The 15686-nt window shown below is 37.8% G+C and overlaps 1 protein-coding gene across 8 annotated transcripts in view; it reads right to left on the bottom strand.

Annotated features, from left to right (window-relative positions):
- Window positions 1-1794: 1794 nt before the first annotated feature.
- The window catches only part of CREM (cAMP responsive element modulator), a 38939-nt gene continuing 25047 nt past the window's right edge, over window positions 1795-15686 (bottom strand). For 4 of the 8 annotated variants that reach the window (XM_033051864.2, XM_033051835.2, XM_033051855.2 and 1 more), the window contains 2 exons: window positions 8169-8325; window positions 1795-6500 (listed from right to left, as the gene is read on the bottom strand). In XM_033051864.2, coding sequence (XP_032907755.1) covers window positions 6356-6500; window positions 8169-8325 — 302 coding nt within the window. In that variant the 3' untranslated portion in view covers window positions 1795-6355. Of the gene's footprint in view, window positions 6501-8168; window positions 8326-12622; window positions 12841-15686 lie in introns of those variants that run through there. The other 4 variants (XM_033051845.2, XM_033051873.2, XM_033051891.2 and 1 more) reach the window with 3 other exon arrangements.

Raw genomic sequence — 15686 nt, forward strand, 5'->3', positions numbered from 1 at the left:
ATTTTACTGAGACGGTCAAATCACCAGCATTTCAAATTTAAGACTGAACTACCAGATTCTACTCAGAGCTACTACAATGTAACAGTATAGGTAGTGGATATTTTTTCTTGTAAACAGTGTATTTCAAAACCCGTCTATTCTTAACTTATTTGCCTAGCCGAAGTGTAGGAAAAAGAAAAAAAAAAAAAAGAAAAAAAGAAAAAAAAAAAAAAGTGTGTTGTCAGTAACTGCTCCACTTTGGGGGAGCATCCAGCAAGTATTTTATCAGGATACATTGCACTCTCTTTTACTCAACCACCACTGGCTCATTGAAGAGACAGGAAACAACATCAGACCCATTTGCTTAGGTCTGCAAGGTATTCAAGCTTTTTAATAAAATACATTTCATCTATAAACAAATTGTCATTTTAAACAAATATGGTATAATCTATAAACATTCAAACATCCTCCAAAAAATACAAATTGTTGTCAACAAAAAAACCCTCACTTTCTGTGGTTCACAGGAAATCAGTGAATTAATTCTCTGGCATCTAATAGGAGAGAATTCCCAGTAAGTTTTCTTGAACCTAAAAAAACTTACATTCCAACTTCTCCTGTAGTAAGTCCATGCCTTCATTGCTAGCTTCCTATTTTCGTGAACTTTTGAGAGATCTTTTACACATCTATGAACTTTAATTGCTGTTGATCACCAGGTTCAAAACATTCTAGAAGAAATGCCATACAAACATGAGCAACTGTTGTTTCACAGGAAACAATTTCAGTTTTTCAGGAAAATTAAAATCATCAAAGAAAAAGAGCAAAGAATGTATGGAACAGGTCTGATAGCATGAGGCAGTGAGCTGTAGGTAACAATTTACACAAGATACAACAAAAGAAAATGGAACTGATTTTGAAATATTAACACTTTTCATCCTGTGCTCAACACTGCAGAGCTGGGATCCCTGCACAGACCAATTGGGTTCTTGCACAAAAAATACAGAAATTTAAAAATAAACAGTCCCACATCCAAACTTAGCATACCTGGTTGTGTTATACTCTGTAACAGCACTGCTTTCAAACACTTTGTTCAATCTATCCTGACTTCTTGTTTTTCTGTGGCTGTATTTCATGTTATGACCATTTCCAATAGACACACTTCAGAAAAGCTAATTAGATCTGGCCTCAAATCAGAGAAAAAGAACAATGTCTGCTTCAAAGGTCTTAACAGATTTGGGCTGCTCACTTGTCATGAAAAGCTGCAGCTTCAGGCCCATGTCTGGATCTTTGAAGTAACTGACAACTTCACTGGTAAAAATGCAGGGGTGTCAAAGATTTAAGCATTTTTTTGTTTGTATGCCAACTGACAAACTTCAGAAAGCTTTTAGTTCACACAACCAGGATCTTAAAGAATCTAGTTCTTCAAAATCAACTTCATAAAGCAAAACACCTCAGTATACATTAAACTTAAAAAAGTGTTTGCAGTTCTCTCACTTCTGTAAGAATTAATGAACACTAGAAATGTGATAAATACTATGCTTAGGGGGAAAAGAAAAAAATCTTTAAGAGAACTATTTTAGAAAAAAACAACCCCCTTGGTCCACACCAAGCTTGTTAAACAACTTTGCAGCAGCTTTCACCTGGTGTGAGTACAACCACATTGGGAAGGGGCAGAGGGGAGAATCATGAAAGTGAGAATATTAAGAGCCTCATTCAAGGTTGTCTGGAAATCGCATTTTTGGAGCCACAACACAAAAACAATGACTTGGCTAGATAACCAGATTTCTGAATTGTGACATTTTTATAGCCATAATTCCATTCACAAGATGTATTAATCACACCCAATTCCACTGACAAAGGCTATTAAAGGAGAGGAAAAAGCTCAGCAGTTACCATAACAAAGACACTTCCTTCACTGTTTTTTCCATTCAAGTCAATGAATACAATGAAGTTATTTTTTTTCCTTAGTCTACATGCAGCATTTACTCACACACTACTCTCTCGGACTTAGTGCATATACACAGCTTCTGCTTCATATTGTACTGAACAAACCTGTTGCGAGAAGGAAGATCTAACTCAGAATTAAGAAAAAAACAGAAACCTCAGAAAATAGACTAAAGATTCATTAGACACAGAAGAATAAATGGATTTTTGTGACCTGCCATTTCCAGATGGCCTCAGAGACTATCAAATTGCTCTAAAATTTACCTAAATTATTTTCCGCAGTTATTAAATCAAGCAAATACAAGAACACTTTTGCTGGAATAATGAAATCACTTTTATTGTCATCCAGAAGGGCCTCATGTGCCTTAAGAAAAAATCTCCAAAAAACTAGACCCCCTCCCCACAGGACAATATTTTCTACAGAAAGGCTGACAACCAAAAGACAGTTACTTCTGTCAGCTGCTTAACAGCTCAGCACTCACTACAGTCTTGCCATGTACACACCCACACACTAAACACCAAGGGGATGAAACAGAAAAAACTGTGGACAAAATGAGTCAATCCAAACCAGAAGCTGAGCAGACCCCTAAGTTTTCTTTGAAGTGATACTTAATTCAGGAAAAGATCATGCTGAATTTAACTATTACACTGATGTCTGCAGGGTACCAGTAGAGATATGCAATTACATGTGACAAGAACTGAAGGAAAACCAAGCAGGAGACAACTTGCACTCCTCAGCACTGCACCAGTACAGAAAAGAAAAAAATAAATATCCGCAATTCTTCTTGCAAACAGCAAAATCTATAGGACTAACAATCAAAAAGTCCTCCCAAAAGTGTAGAGGATACTTACTTACTCAATATACTTATTTTAATCCCTTTCTTCACTATCCCAAACAGCTGAGGCTGTTTTAGAGAGTCAAGAAAGATCTGACTGGATAATCTATAGAGATTTCACTTTGCACATCTGTTTAAGAAGAAAACAGCTATGACTCAAAGCTGTACCTTAAGAGGAAGCTGACTATTACATTCCTCATCGCCCACAACTCTAGGAAGCTAAAGACATTTTACAAGAGACTATTTTACCTGAGCTACATGAAAATCTATTTTGAAAAAAAACAAAATCCATGCAGTCCTTTGTACACTTTCCCTCAAAGGTCAATCCTTTAGCCGTCTATCTTAAAGAAATTTGCAATTGTGTGGTTTCAGCAAGAAAATAATTTCATACCATAGAAATGCAGTTTTCTAACAGAAAGGAAAAAAACACAACTATGTTGGCCTCTTTTCCTGATAATGAAAAAACAAAATTCCTGGCTCTGCCAAATCAAAGCTTGGGCAGTGCTCAAATTCTCTTGTAATAAACCAACACAGATTCACTTGATGTTTCTATATAAAGAATACTATTGAAAAGGCTTTTTTCTACACCACATCCATCATTCTACTTCAGTGTGTGCCTGCTGTCCTGAAGGCCAAGCATCCAGGGCTGCATCAAAAGCAGGGTGGACAGCAGGTGAGGGAGAGGATTCTGCCCCTTTGCTCTGGCAGGACTCCACCTGCAACGCTGCATCCAGCTCTGGGGGCCTCAGCTGGAAAGCCATGGACCTGTTAGAGCAGGTTTGGTGGAGAGTCACAAACATAATCACAGGGCAGGAGCACCTCTCCTACGAAAACAGCCTGAGATGGCTGGGCTTTTTCATCCTGGAGAAAAGAAAGCTCCAGACAGACCTCACCGAGCCTTTCAGTACTTATAGGAGACTTACAGGAAAAAAGAAGAGGACTTTTCACACAGGCAGACAGTGGCAGTACAAAGGGCAATGGTTGTAAAGAAAAGAGGGGATATTCACATCATATATTGGGAATGAATTCTTTACTCAGAGGTTATCACTCAAGTTGCTCAGTGAAGATGTAGCTGCCCCATCTCTGGAAGCATTCAAGGCTAGGTTGGATGGAGCTCTAAGCAACATGATTTAGTAGTGAGTGGCATCCCTGCCCATGGCACGGGGGTTTGGAACTAGATGATCTTTAAGGTTCCTTCCAACTCAAACCATTCTATGATTCTACTAGTAAAGAAATTAGTATAAACTACACAGATGTAGAACAGACAAGGATTCCTCCCATCAAATTTCTAACTGTAGTTAGTACCAGATACTATTGTGAAGATAAAGGGGACTTTTTACTGGAGACATACATCTACCACACACAAAGTTTCTATTTAAGTTTCCAAATCCTTTGTGAGTCAGGAGCAATGCCTACTTGTAACAGAAAACAGACTTTAGTGAGAGAGCCACAACAAACAACTTGTTGCACTACAGAGGCTGCAACATGGACCTTCAGATTGCATTCATCCTGTCCAACCTGAACAAACCCTTTGATTTCTGCTGACCTTAGCACTTCAGATGTATTTTCACAGTGAAGAAGGTATTTCAAAGTCTACTTTACTTTTGTTCCAAACCTCCAGCAGAGTCTTAGAGGCCAAAGGCATCTTGTTACCTCCTTAAATCAACTGATGTGGCTGCAGGAAGTGAGAGAGAATACCTCTTCTTACAAATGGTCTCACTTAGGTACCAGTGTGATTTTCAAAATATTCAAGAAAATTATCCTATGTATTTCAAGTAATTTAGGAAAAAAAAAATATACATAAACCAATCCATCCCAACAGGGTCAGAGTGAAAAGGGTTAAATGCAAATTGAGTTTAAATTAAATGAGGAAGTCTCAATGACTTCAGTATGATTCCATCCCTCCTCCCTTCCACACACTCACACTCTCACACACACCCACCCCTCAGTAAAGCAAATTAAGTAGGATTCAGCCCTTTCTTCCTACCACATCAGTAAGGCAATGGTGCTATTAGTTCCAGCAAAGTTCCCAAATGCTCTGCTCATAGACTGTACTGGCCAAACAATTAGATCACTCATGAATTAAAAAATACCCAGAAGCAACTTTGCCTGTGCACTAGTTTTTTCAAAGCACAATGGAAAGTTGGCACATACTGCATTTATGAGAGCTGTAATCAGGTTTTAAACATGGGTTTGTTTTAAAAATCTTCAGCTCTCATCTGTAGGCTACTCCAGAATCCAGTGAATCAGCAAATAGTTACTATTTATTGGAAAGCTTCCTTCTTTAGGAGACCTTGACCACCAGTCAGTAGTCTGTGAAAAGAACTGCACCATCAATCTTCACTACAGGCAACTGTCCACAGGTGTACAGGATCCAGAATGTGAAGTATTCAGGATGAACATTTAAATTTTGATATATATAGACCTCCAATGAATCAAATATTCTGCAGATTACAGAAAATTTAAGTAAATAGCAGCTATATAACAGAGAACTTCTTACAGGTATTTACAATACACTTTCATCATGTCATGAGCTTAGGTGTGCTTTTTTCCCTTTGTCTTCTTTCAGATACTCGTGGATTTTAAAGCATCTCAACCAGGTTTTTAAAGGAAATCAGACACTACACAGGTTAAACAACATGGTTCTATTAAAAACTATCTTTAACCATGGCACTCAGTGACAGCAATACAATACTTTTTTCCACGAAGCAACTAATATAAAAATATGCCATAAAATCATCTGTAGACTAGTATGCTAGTACATACATATAATCATAACATTCTTTTATAAACTCTTTCCTGAGATACCTTGGGTTGTTTGATTTTCTTGTATTACTGGATGCATTATCTTTATGATTCATCTAAAACAACTGCAAAATATTTTGAATGTGCAGGACACTCAGTAACATGTAAAAAGTAGTATGTAAATATATGGCAAAGAAACAGCTCTTAGAAATTATGCGCTTTTTTACTTTGTTATATTTTTAACTTTTGGCTCCTTGGGAGACAGAAGGATGGTGCATTAAAAACCTGAAATTAGAGCTATGAATTGACAAAAAGCAGGAAAGCATTCAGGAATGTTAGGAGTTGGAATATATTATAAATGACACAAAGAGAAAGCTGTAAGTCATGTTGGCTATGTATTGTCTTACAAAGCAACTGGACATATCTTAGTTCACAGTATAATAAATATTTTTACTAATCTGTTTTGGAAGAGCAAATGTCTTTTAGGGTTTCAAGCTCCTGTATAAGTTTCTTGTTCTGAACTTCTAGCACTGCAACACGACTCTCCAGACATTTTATGTATTCTTTCTTCCGACGTCGACATTCTTTAGCAGCTTCCCTGCAAAAAGCAGAAGTAAAAAGTGCAAACAAAAAAGCCATTTGCATGCCATTAGAAAGCTCAGCAGAGTATGGAGACTATGACAGAATTCCAAATTTTGGAATATCTCCCAAATCAGTCTGAAAACACTAAGCAAAACTGGGTTCCACAAGGGCCTCAAGTGTCTCTTTCTCAAGTTCATATGGCAATCTGTAGAATTGCTTCCTCTCATGCCTTGATTAAAGTTCATAATAAAGGAGGTCCAAATGAAAGACAGTTATTCTGCTTTATGACAATAAAGATCTTTGAGGGCCTTGAGTTCCTCAATGAGAGTCTTGTTTTGGTTTTCAAGCACAGCCACACGATTTTCAAGACATTTGACATATTCTTTCTTCTTTCTGCGACATTCTCTGGCAGCTTCCCTGGAACCAATACAAGGCAAATGACTACAGGAACAGCCACAATATGGCAAAGACTGGATAAATGCAATTACCTGCATTCCCTGTGGTTCCACAATAACAACAACCACCACCAACCACTGCTGGATTGCACAAACAGAACATGGGGTAACAGCCAAAAGCAGTAACATAATTAAAATAAAATCCAAAACATCTAGAACTTGAAACGCATCCAGCATCTCCAAATACAAAGATGGAACTGATACACAGAAGAACTGAGAAAAACAGGGAGTAAATGATAATATATTGATTTGAATTGTACTAAACATTAAGAAGGAAAGCAGCATTTCTTTTTCCAGTCACATTCTACTTTGTGTGTTTATCAGGAGCACTGTCTTCTGCCATCAAAATCTTAAAACCAAACCCAAAGAACATGCTTTCAGAAAATACAAACATAACACTACTCTCTTCAGATAAAAAGCTAGATGCCAAGCTTACATGAAGATAAAAACTTACAGCATGTTGTAGCAATGTACAGTACAATTTAAGTCCAAACAAATACAATTTATTAGCATTTCAGAACTGGCTGCCTGACCACATTTCAGCCACATGAGTCTGTGGTTTTTGTTGTTGGCAAATGATAGCCTGAAGCCATTCTTGTAGGCTGCTCAAAAGTCTCTTTTATTGGAGTTAAATATAGAAGTGTTCAGAAGCGTGCGACTAAACAAGCATTCGATTCCAGAAGAAATATTAGAAGTACTGGATGTCCTCCTTTACCACCTTGGAACATGATAAACTACCAAATTTTGAGCGGGTAACACTCCAGCAAGTTATGAGCTATAGCATAGGCACTAGTTTTAAAACTGAAGAGAAAAGAAACAAAAAGGAGGCACAACAATGCAGTGATCCTCATAAGTAATTTAAAATAAAGGACAGGCATGAGAGCAAAGCAATACCATTAATTCAATCATAATACAAGTGGTTAAGCAGTGTATTAGAGATCTGCAGAGCAGACTACTTCTACTATTAATCTGCCAATGACAGAGGTGGTTACACATATAAAAAAGACAGACTCCCCTAAGAATAGTATGAAGAATGCACAGAGAAAGACTGACATTTACAACATTCAGTCAAGTCTATGACAACTAATTTAAAAATGCACAACAACTTCACACAATATGCCTCACAAAATGACAGGGGGACTGCAAAGTATCTCATCCCAGCAGCCAAGTATTTAGGAAAGTCTATAATTATCATTCCATCTTTGCATAAGTCCTCTTCACAGCATCATTAATGGATAGCTGCTAATGAGATCCCTAGCTATTTTCCTAACCAATTCTTTGCTGGGATGTTTTTAAATGAAAAAGCCCCTACTGGTCATTTTACTGTCAGCAGTGGGAAAGGACAGGAAGTAAAATTCAACGAAAAGTATAACTCTAGATCATCATAAGAATTATCTGATACTGGTTTCTGAATCAGTTAACATTTTCAAACTAAAATCCATGGGTATAAGGCCAGCTCTAAACTTCCAGAGTTAACAAGCAACACTAAGCTAAAAGGACATGGGTTTTTTGACAAAGACTTTCCTGCCTTTTCTTCATCGCCTTGACCTTAAGAAGAAAATGTCATTATAATGTTCATGGGGGAGGGGATAGTTTTCAACACTGACTACAAATTATAATATAGTCTTACCTATTTTTCAAAAGTCTCAGCTCTCGCTTGCGTGTTGCCTCTTCTGCCATTTGCTGAGGGCTATGCAAAGTCCCTGGCGAGGCTGCCATAACCACTCCTTGAGGTAAGGTAGTAGTGGGAGTTCGAATCTGGTAAGCTGGCATGTCTCCAGTGGCAGCTGTATAAAAGAAACATATTTTTAAATGTATGGCAAATAAAGAGGTATATCTGAAAATAACAGATTTCTGACAATGATTTATCCAGGATTCCAGATATGCAAATTATTTCACAGGCCTGTAATGACACAAATATATTTTTTATCGTAATAGCATTTATTTCCACACTGTAAAGTATCTGAATTGCTCTAGCATGCAGCCCCAACTAGCCAGCCAGACTGAAAGCTTCCACATGGCTCTCTTCAGACAACATGGGGAAAGCAGTTTGACAAACAGTTTGAGTAGTCACACTTCCTGTTTGCACAATCCCACAAAAAGAGGGTCCTGCTGTTGCAGCCAGCGAGGTTTAAAGCTAGCCTGTTCTCTCTGTACAGGACTCAATTTGTTTCAGAATACAACTTTCTTCTCCTTCCTTGTGATAGGAACACTACCAGCTTTACAGCCTCCCCTTCTCTTACAAAAGCAGTTTGGCAAACCCTTGGATAACGAGTGAGAGTTGCTGTTGCTACAATGAAAAGGAACAGACCAGTGCTCAGGATACACAGGTATTTGCTCCCTGGGCAAGAGGACCACACATGGGATGCTGCAGCATTAGCAAGCAACAGGAGGCAGCAGCAGTTGCACAGGAAGGGGTGTAGCAGCACAGTAAATCAGAGGGCAAAAGTTCAGATTCAGCTCCTGAGTTTAGCAGTTTTGTGCTCTCCCCATGCTAAATGCTGATCTGACGTGACTTGAAACCAGTACCTTTCTGACAGTCTCACGTCATTTCTTTGTTTCAGACGTACTTGCCCCTACATGATGTACCTCAACTTAAAAACACTGGGGAAGTCCTAAGTACTTGTATGTTGTCTGACAGAAAACAAAAGCAAACAAAAAAATATATCCCTCTTTACATTTTTAACAAGTATTTATCTATTCTTTTCCATAAGTATTTTATATTATGATAAAACAAAACTTCAAATTTCATCATTAAAGCAACTATATATATATAGCTGATGTTTCAGAGTATTGTTACATTTAGTTCACACTTTAATTCTTTAAAGCATTATTCAAATAATGGAAAAATATGTCTCACAGTTTAACCCCAGCCTGCAACTAAGCACCACAAAGTCACTTGTTCACTCCACCCACACAGCTCCCCAGCTGGATGGGGTAAGAAAACTCATAGGTTGAGACAGGAACAGTTTGATGGAAAAAAAATAAAATAATAAATTTAATGAAAAAGAAAGTAACAAAAAGAAAGAAATAAAACCAAGAAAAACAACTGATGCAATTTAAAAGCAATTGTTCCCCACTCACCAACTGATGTTCAGCCTGTTGCTGAGCAGCAGGCCCCAGGTCAGCTTTCCCTACAGTTTATATGCCAAGCATGATGCCATATGGTATGGAATATCCCTCTGGCTAGCTGGGGTCAGCTGTTCTGGCTGTGATCCCTCACAGCTTTGTAAGCACCCCCAGCCTACTCACTGGCAGAACATGAGAAGCTGGAAAGTCCTTGACTTAGTGCAAGTACTGCTGAGCAACAACCAAACAACGAATGTGCTATCAACATCCCTCTCCTCCTAAAATCAAAACACAGCGCTGTACCAGCTAATAAGAAAAAAATTAACTCTATCCCAGCTGATACTAGGACAACTTGGAAAAATAAAATGTAGACAAAAACATCTTGGGAAGGCTGACAGGTTGAGAGGTTATGACTATAAGGTGAAAAAAATTAAACTTAGCAAAAATATACTATTATTCTTGCTATATTAATGCAAGTGCTTCACTAATTCAAAACAAAAAAAATAGAATCAAGTTGTGTTTAGACTACAATTCCACAGCCATGTCCTGAAATCATTATCAGCTTAAACCCTGTGCACCTCCCCCCCTCCAGTCCTACGGGTAAAAGTGTTTGTGGAATTACAAGATGAACTGGACCAGTGAACTGACCTGGATAATCCCCCGGGGATGTGGGAGGGAGGGAGAAATCAGTCCAGAACAACCCTGTGAGCACTGACAGGCAGCTGCCATGAACAGAGGGTTTGGTCATCTTGTACATCTACAAAGGAATTGCTTAACCCTTTAAGTCCTCCACATCTCTTAGCAGTTCCAGTCACGTCAATGGAATGATAGCTCATTAATTATAAAAATGGAATTTTAGCAACTCTTCAGGCTCACATTTATGCTGGCCACATTTACAGACTCTGTGATAAGAACTACCTTTTCCTACCTCATCATTAGGTATTAAAGAGATGTTATCTAAGTTTGCCTTAGCTACAATGAAATTAGAAATCTAAGCAAACCATTTTGTAGATCAAGTCATGGGGAACACTCCACAACCCAGATCACCTCAGCCTGGCAAGACCAACTACTTTGTCTTCTGTGTCTGATTTATACTCAGATGGCAGCAAACAAGACTTACTGCAGCTTTTGTGCAGAGGACTCAGTGTGATCTTGTACCTCCAGCAAGACTTAACAAAAGTAAGTCCCTATCTCAGCTGGGATCAGCAAACACCACCGGTAAGTGTTCTAGTCTGAGCAGGTCCCAGTAGTGGTAGTCTCTGCCTGACAGTTGTCTCACTTATAAACCTGCCAGCACAGGAACACAGATAAATAATTCTGTGATACAGACCTTACAAATCCAGACACCACTGTTTAGAAACAAGAAAAAAGTATAGCATAACATTGACAAAATATCTTTTAGTTGTGCAAATGTTTTATGATATATCATTGCAAAATGATATTTCAAAGACTGAAAAATGTTTTGTACATTATCTCAAGACACTACAATGTAACTGATTTCCCCAGAAAAAGACCTTTGGAGAGATGAAACGGGCTTTAAACAGAGTGGGATAAACTTAATTTTTTTCAAAGTTATGTATCTACATTACAGGGAAGCATATCTTCCATTTCAGCATCTGAGACAAATATCACACACACTTCATCCAGACTGACAAACTTCTGTGGCTGTTTCTAATGTGACACTTCACAAAGGTTTAATGCAATTCCTAAAGTAGCAGAAGTATAACTGAGAGTGTTAAAGCTACAAACCCGGAGTTGGTGCACTTCCCTAACACATTGCCCCAGGTAATTTTTTTCCCCTCTCCTTAAAATGCAAGGGAGTAAAAAGTCACTGAAAACCTGAAGCTTTTAGTTGAGACTTACAAACAGAAAATTAAAAAAGCCAAAAGATAACTAGCGGAAAAAAAACCAAACTGCATTAAAAAAAAATTAGAAAAGCAACTACCTCTTAGAAAAAAGTAACTTGTTGAACACTAGAGAGCATCCCTGCCCTCGAGTTCTTTCAGTGACTATCCAGGAGAAAAAATGCTCAATGTATTTGGATGCCTATTCTCCCCCTCTGTGAGTCATAATGGTGGGACTTGATTATCAAAGGGTTTTTAACTTCACCACTAAACTGGCTACACAAGCATGAATCATTATCCCTTTGAGCATTAAAAACATCGACCTGGAGAAGATATTTATCTGTGGATTAATGAAACAACGAGCGCCAGCACTGAGCAGCAGCACGTAGAGCCGGCAGGGAAGCAGTTAATGTCACCGAGCTGCCGGAGGCGATTGACGAGGCAGAAAGGAACTGACTAAATCGCAGCATGACTTGGAGCTGACGTCAATGTGTATCTTGTTTGGAGTTTAACTTTTCCAGTTCCCTACTGCAACACGATTCCAGGAAATCTAATGACGTCAGCCTTTTGAACTCAATTAGCTGAGGAACGGACCATTTTAACAGTGGAGGAGAAAACAAGCAGGGGTTACAATACTTCAATTATTGCCCTCAAATTTGTTTCCATTCAGTGTTTTTTTAATTATGGAAGCAGAGGGTTGATTTACACTGCTGAAATAGTTTCTATACAGATAGGCTTAAGCCTATGGCTATCAAATTTGTAGCGTCTATTGCTCAAAAAAAAGAAAAAAGGGAGTTGTCGTTTTCACAAAACAAAAAGCAATTATAAACACAGTAACATATATGACTATCACCACAATAAAGAAAAATGCAAAAGTAGAGTGGTGGGTTGTTTTCAGCAAAATCCTGCATCAAATAATAAAGAACAGTTACTGAATCAATCTGAGCAAGAACTCATGCACTAGCAGTGATTTCTTTCTTTCTTTTTCCCCCCAAACTGCTAAAATTGCCCTGGAATGCTGCACTAACTAGATAGAATCAGAAGCTATTTGTATGACTTTAGAGAGATGAAAGAATTACAGCAACAGGTTCAAAAGAAAATATCACAAATATTAACTAAACACTGCACAGACATACAAAAATACCATGTCAAAGGCTAACAAATTTTTTACCTGTTTCATCTCCTGTTACAGCCATGGTAACTTCTGCACACACGGTTCTGCTGTTCCTCTACCAGAGCTCAGCATGAACTGTTCCAAACTACCAAGCATGTGCAGGATTACAAGCAAGAGCACTGACATCACAATGACCTCACTTGCTTACCACTGTCATTAACACGCTCCATCACTGGAACAGCTCACTGCAACTGCAGCCTGAAGAATTCCTTTTCCAGTAAACCTGCTATTTTCTTCTCTTCCATATTGCTATAATCCTAGCTTTGTTCTTTTCCCCTGAATTATTCATAAAGCTACAGAAAGCACTCACCACAAGGCAGTCTGTTAAAAAAAGACCTGAAAATTCAGAGCACTGACTGACAGAAATTAAAACGTGGTTCTAGCATTCATGAATGAATCCAAATAATAGTGTCATGATTGGATGGAAAATAGGAAATTTAAAACAGACATGCAGTTGTTTTCATTGGCACAGTTCCACTAAAAGGCAAAGAACTCTGTTGGACAGACATGCAAGACAGGAAAGCTTAACAAGCTGTAACAAATAGGTAAATGAAAGGCTAGAGCTCCTTGCTTTGCAGGAAAACCCACAACCCGCTCATTTAATTTCAGTTAAAAGCTTCAGAAATTATTTAGGAACACTTCAACAAAGTAAGTCAACCTAATGCCAGTGAATTCAGATGCTGTTACAAGCAGAACAGTAACTCTGAGTAAAGACTACCTCTTCCCCTTTCTCTCCTTTTTCAAAATATGTCCAAGAGATCTGGTTCACTTAGTTTTAAAATATTAATTTTTTAAAAACCAACTCAGGACTAAGAGTTACTCCTTATTTACATCAAGGCAAATGAAATTAGTTTCAGATCAAGAGTCAAAGCACTGGTTTGTATGTAGGGCACAGCCAACTTCTAAGGTCTTTGTAACAAACAAATTCAGACTGGTAATTTATCAACTGTGAAACTGTGCTGGATGGCAGCAGTGGAAGTATCAATGTTTGCATCCTGTGTTTACAGGAGTGTTCTGTGATTCCAGGACCACTTCAGGATCACAGGCACAGAAGATCAGAACTAAAGCACAAGAAATTCAAGCCACAGATTTCAAATATCACTAACAGTATAATGAAAACACACATAGAACACAATAGAATGATTTTTTTCTATAACCTTTCTACACTCATTTTCAGTAATAGTCAAACGTTTTCCTCTTCAGCTTGCAAAAAAATTCTTAACCCTTAATGTATTAGGAAACAGCCCAGATACTAGACTGCCTCTTAATTTCTCTACAAATGTAAATTTGTAGCAAATACAATGTCACTCAATTAGATCAATACATTTAGCACTTTTATCCTAGTATTTTTCCACACCACAGGTTATCAGAAAATACCAAGCACAGAGTTTATGTCATGTTATCCATTACTACATGAGATTCATCAACAAATACTTAAGAAAAAAATACCAATACATATGCTATCTGAAAGATTCTGAAACAGAATCTGAAACAGATCTTTTCTGTTTCCAGGTATTTTCTTCTTCCATGATTAAGGAGTAAAATTGTATGTTACCTGCCCAAAATCATTATAAAAATACATATGTAAGTGGTAAGATTACTAAGCAGAATAATTTTTCTATTATAATCTATGCCATCACAATATTAGGTGAACAGTTGACTACAAAGTGTACATAAATGACAAATGTTCATAATCTGTATTCCAACAGACTTTCTAGCATAGACAAGTGACCTGTAGTAAGGACATTTCAGACACTTGTATATTCAACTTATTCCATTGTCTCACTCCACTGTCATTAACTCAGGTTTGCTGCCTACATACAATTGTATTCTTTTAAACATCTTCAAGTGCTTTCACACTGTTTTTATACATCTCTTTTTTACTATAGAGGTTTTGTTTTTTCTAAGGATTTTCTAATATCAATAGCATGTAGAATAAATTGAAGCTTTTTATCTTCTCATAATCTCCAAATTCATGCTCACTTACTGTTTGCTTTGTACTTTTCCCTGTATAGGTTGTGCTGCATTTCATTTCTGTGTTAACAGCTATGATGCTCACTAAAGCACAAAGGAACAGAGAATTCCAGGAAATAAACTTCTCTGTGCATGGACAGAGAACAAATCGATTTAGTTAAAAGTATCTGGATGCTTCCAGAAACATGATATAGAAGGTATTCAGTAACTGTCTCTGAATCCATTTTGAAAGTTTCCATCACAGGCAGAACACTTAATGGGCAATTCCATCTTGTGGAGTCCACTGCTGAGCCTGAGCAGCCCTGTCAGAGAACAGCGCTGTAATGGAGAGTCTGTAAAGGAAAATCAGTCAAATGGAATTCCCAAGGACTGAAATGCTGCCAGATAAAATCCTCACATGCTGTGCTTCTTCACAGACTTGGGAAGTTTTAGGAAGCAGCTGAGGAGTTATTCTCTCTGCCCCTGATGCCAAAGCTCTGAAGAATCAAAGCAATACCTATAAAATACAATAGTCAACCTGGAGAGATGGAGGTGGCCTCTGATTTGAGGGATGTGTAGGCACACACATAGAAAACATATTAGACTTGTAGTCAGAAAAACATGTAGTACTAGAGTGGGAAATTGGTTTGGGGGACAGCCAAAATTGTTTCTTAAGGCTTTGTTAAGAATGTATTCATAACAACATTCAGGGAAATTGTAACAATACTCTCTGAACAATAAAAATTAACATTTGGCTAAGGTGTTTTCATGTTACAGTCTTAAAGTACTTGAAATGCTTCTGGAAACTCTTGGGATGACAATGTATTTCAGCATTTATTTGATGACCCTCATCCATTCCATGAATACATATCTAAATCCTTCCTAGTCATTCTCATGGCGTATTTCAGACAGCTGTTTTGGTTTAAGAAAGTATTCATACAGCCCTCCCTCCCTACTTCTGTCAATTTTTCAATTCTGTATATCCTCCATAGCTATTAATTTAGTGTGTCTATAGATCATGTGTGCACTTTATGGGACCTTCAAAACGCTCCTCTGTGAGAAAACTAGCTTCAGTAAAGGATCAGCTTCCTAGTAACTGCAAGAGTCA

Source organism: Catharus ustulatus, chromosome 1 (assembly GCF_009819885.2).
Source record: "Catharus ustulatus isolate bCatUst1 chromosome 1, bCatUst1.pri.v2, whole genome shotgun sequence".
In the NCBI taxonomy this organism is placed as follows: domain Eukaryota; kingdom Metazoa; phylum Chordata; class Aves; order Passeriformes; family Turdidae; genus Catharus; species Catharus ustulatus.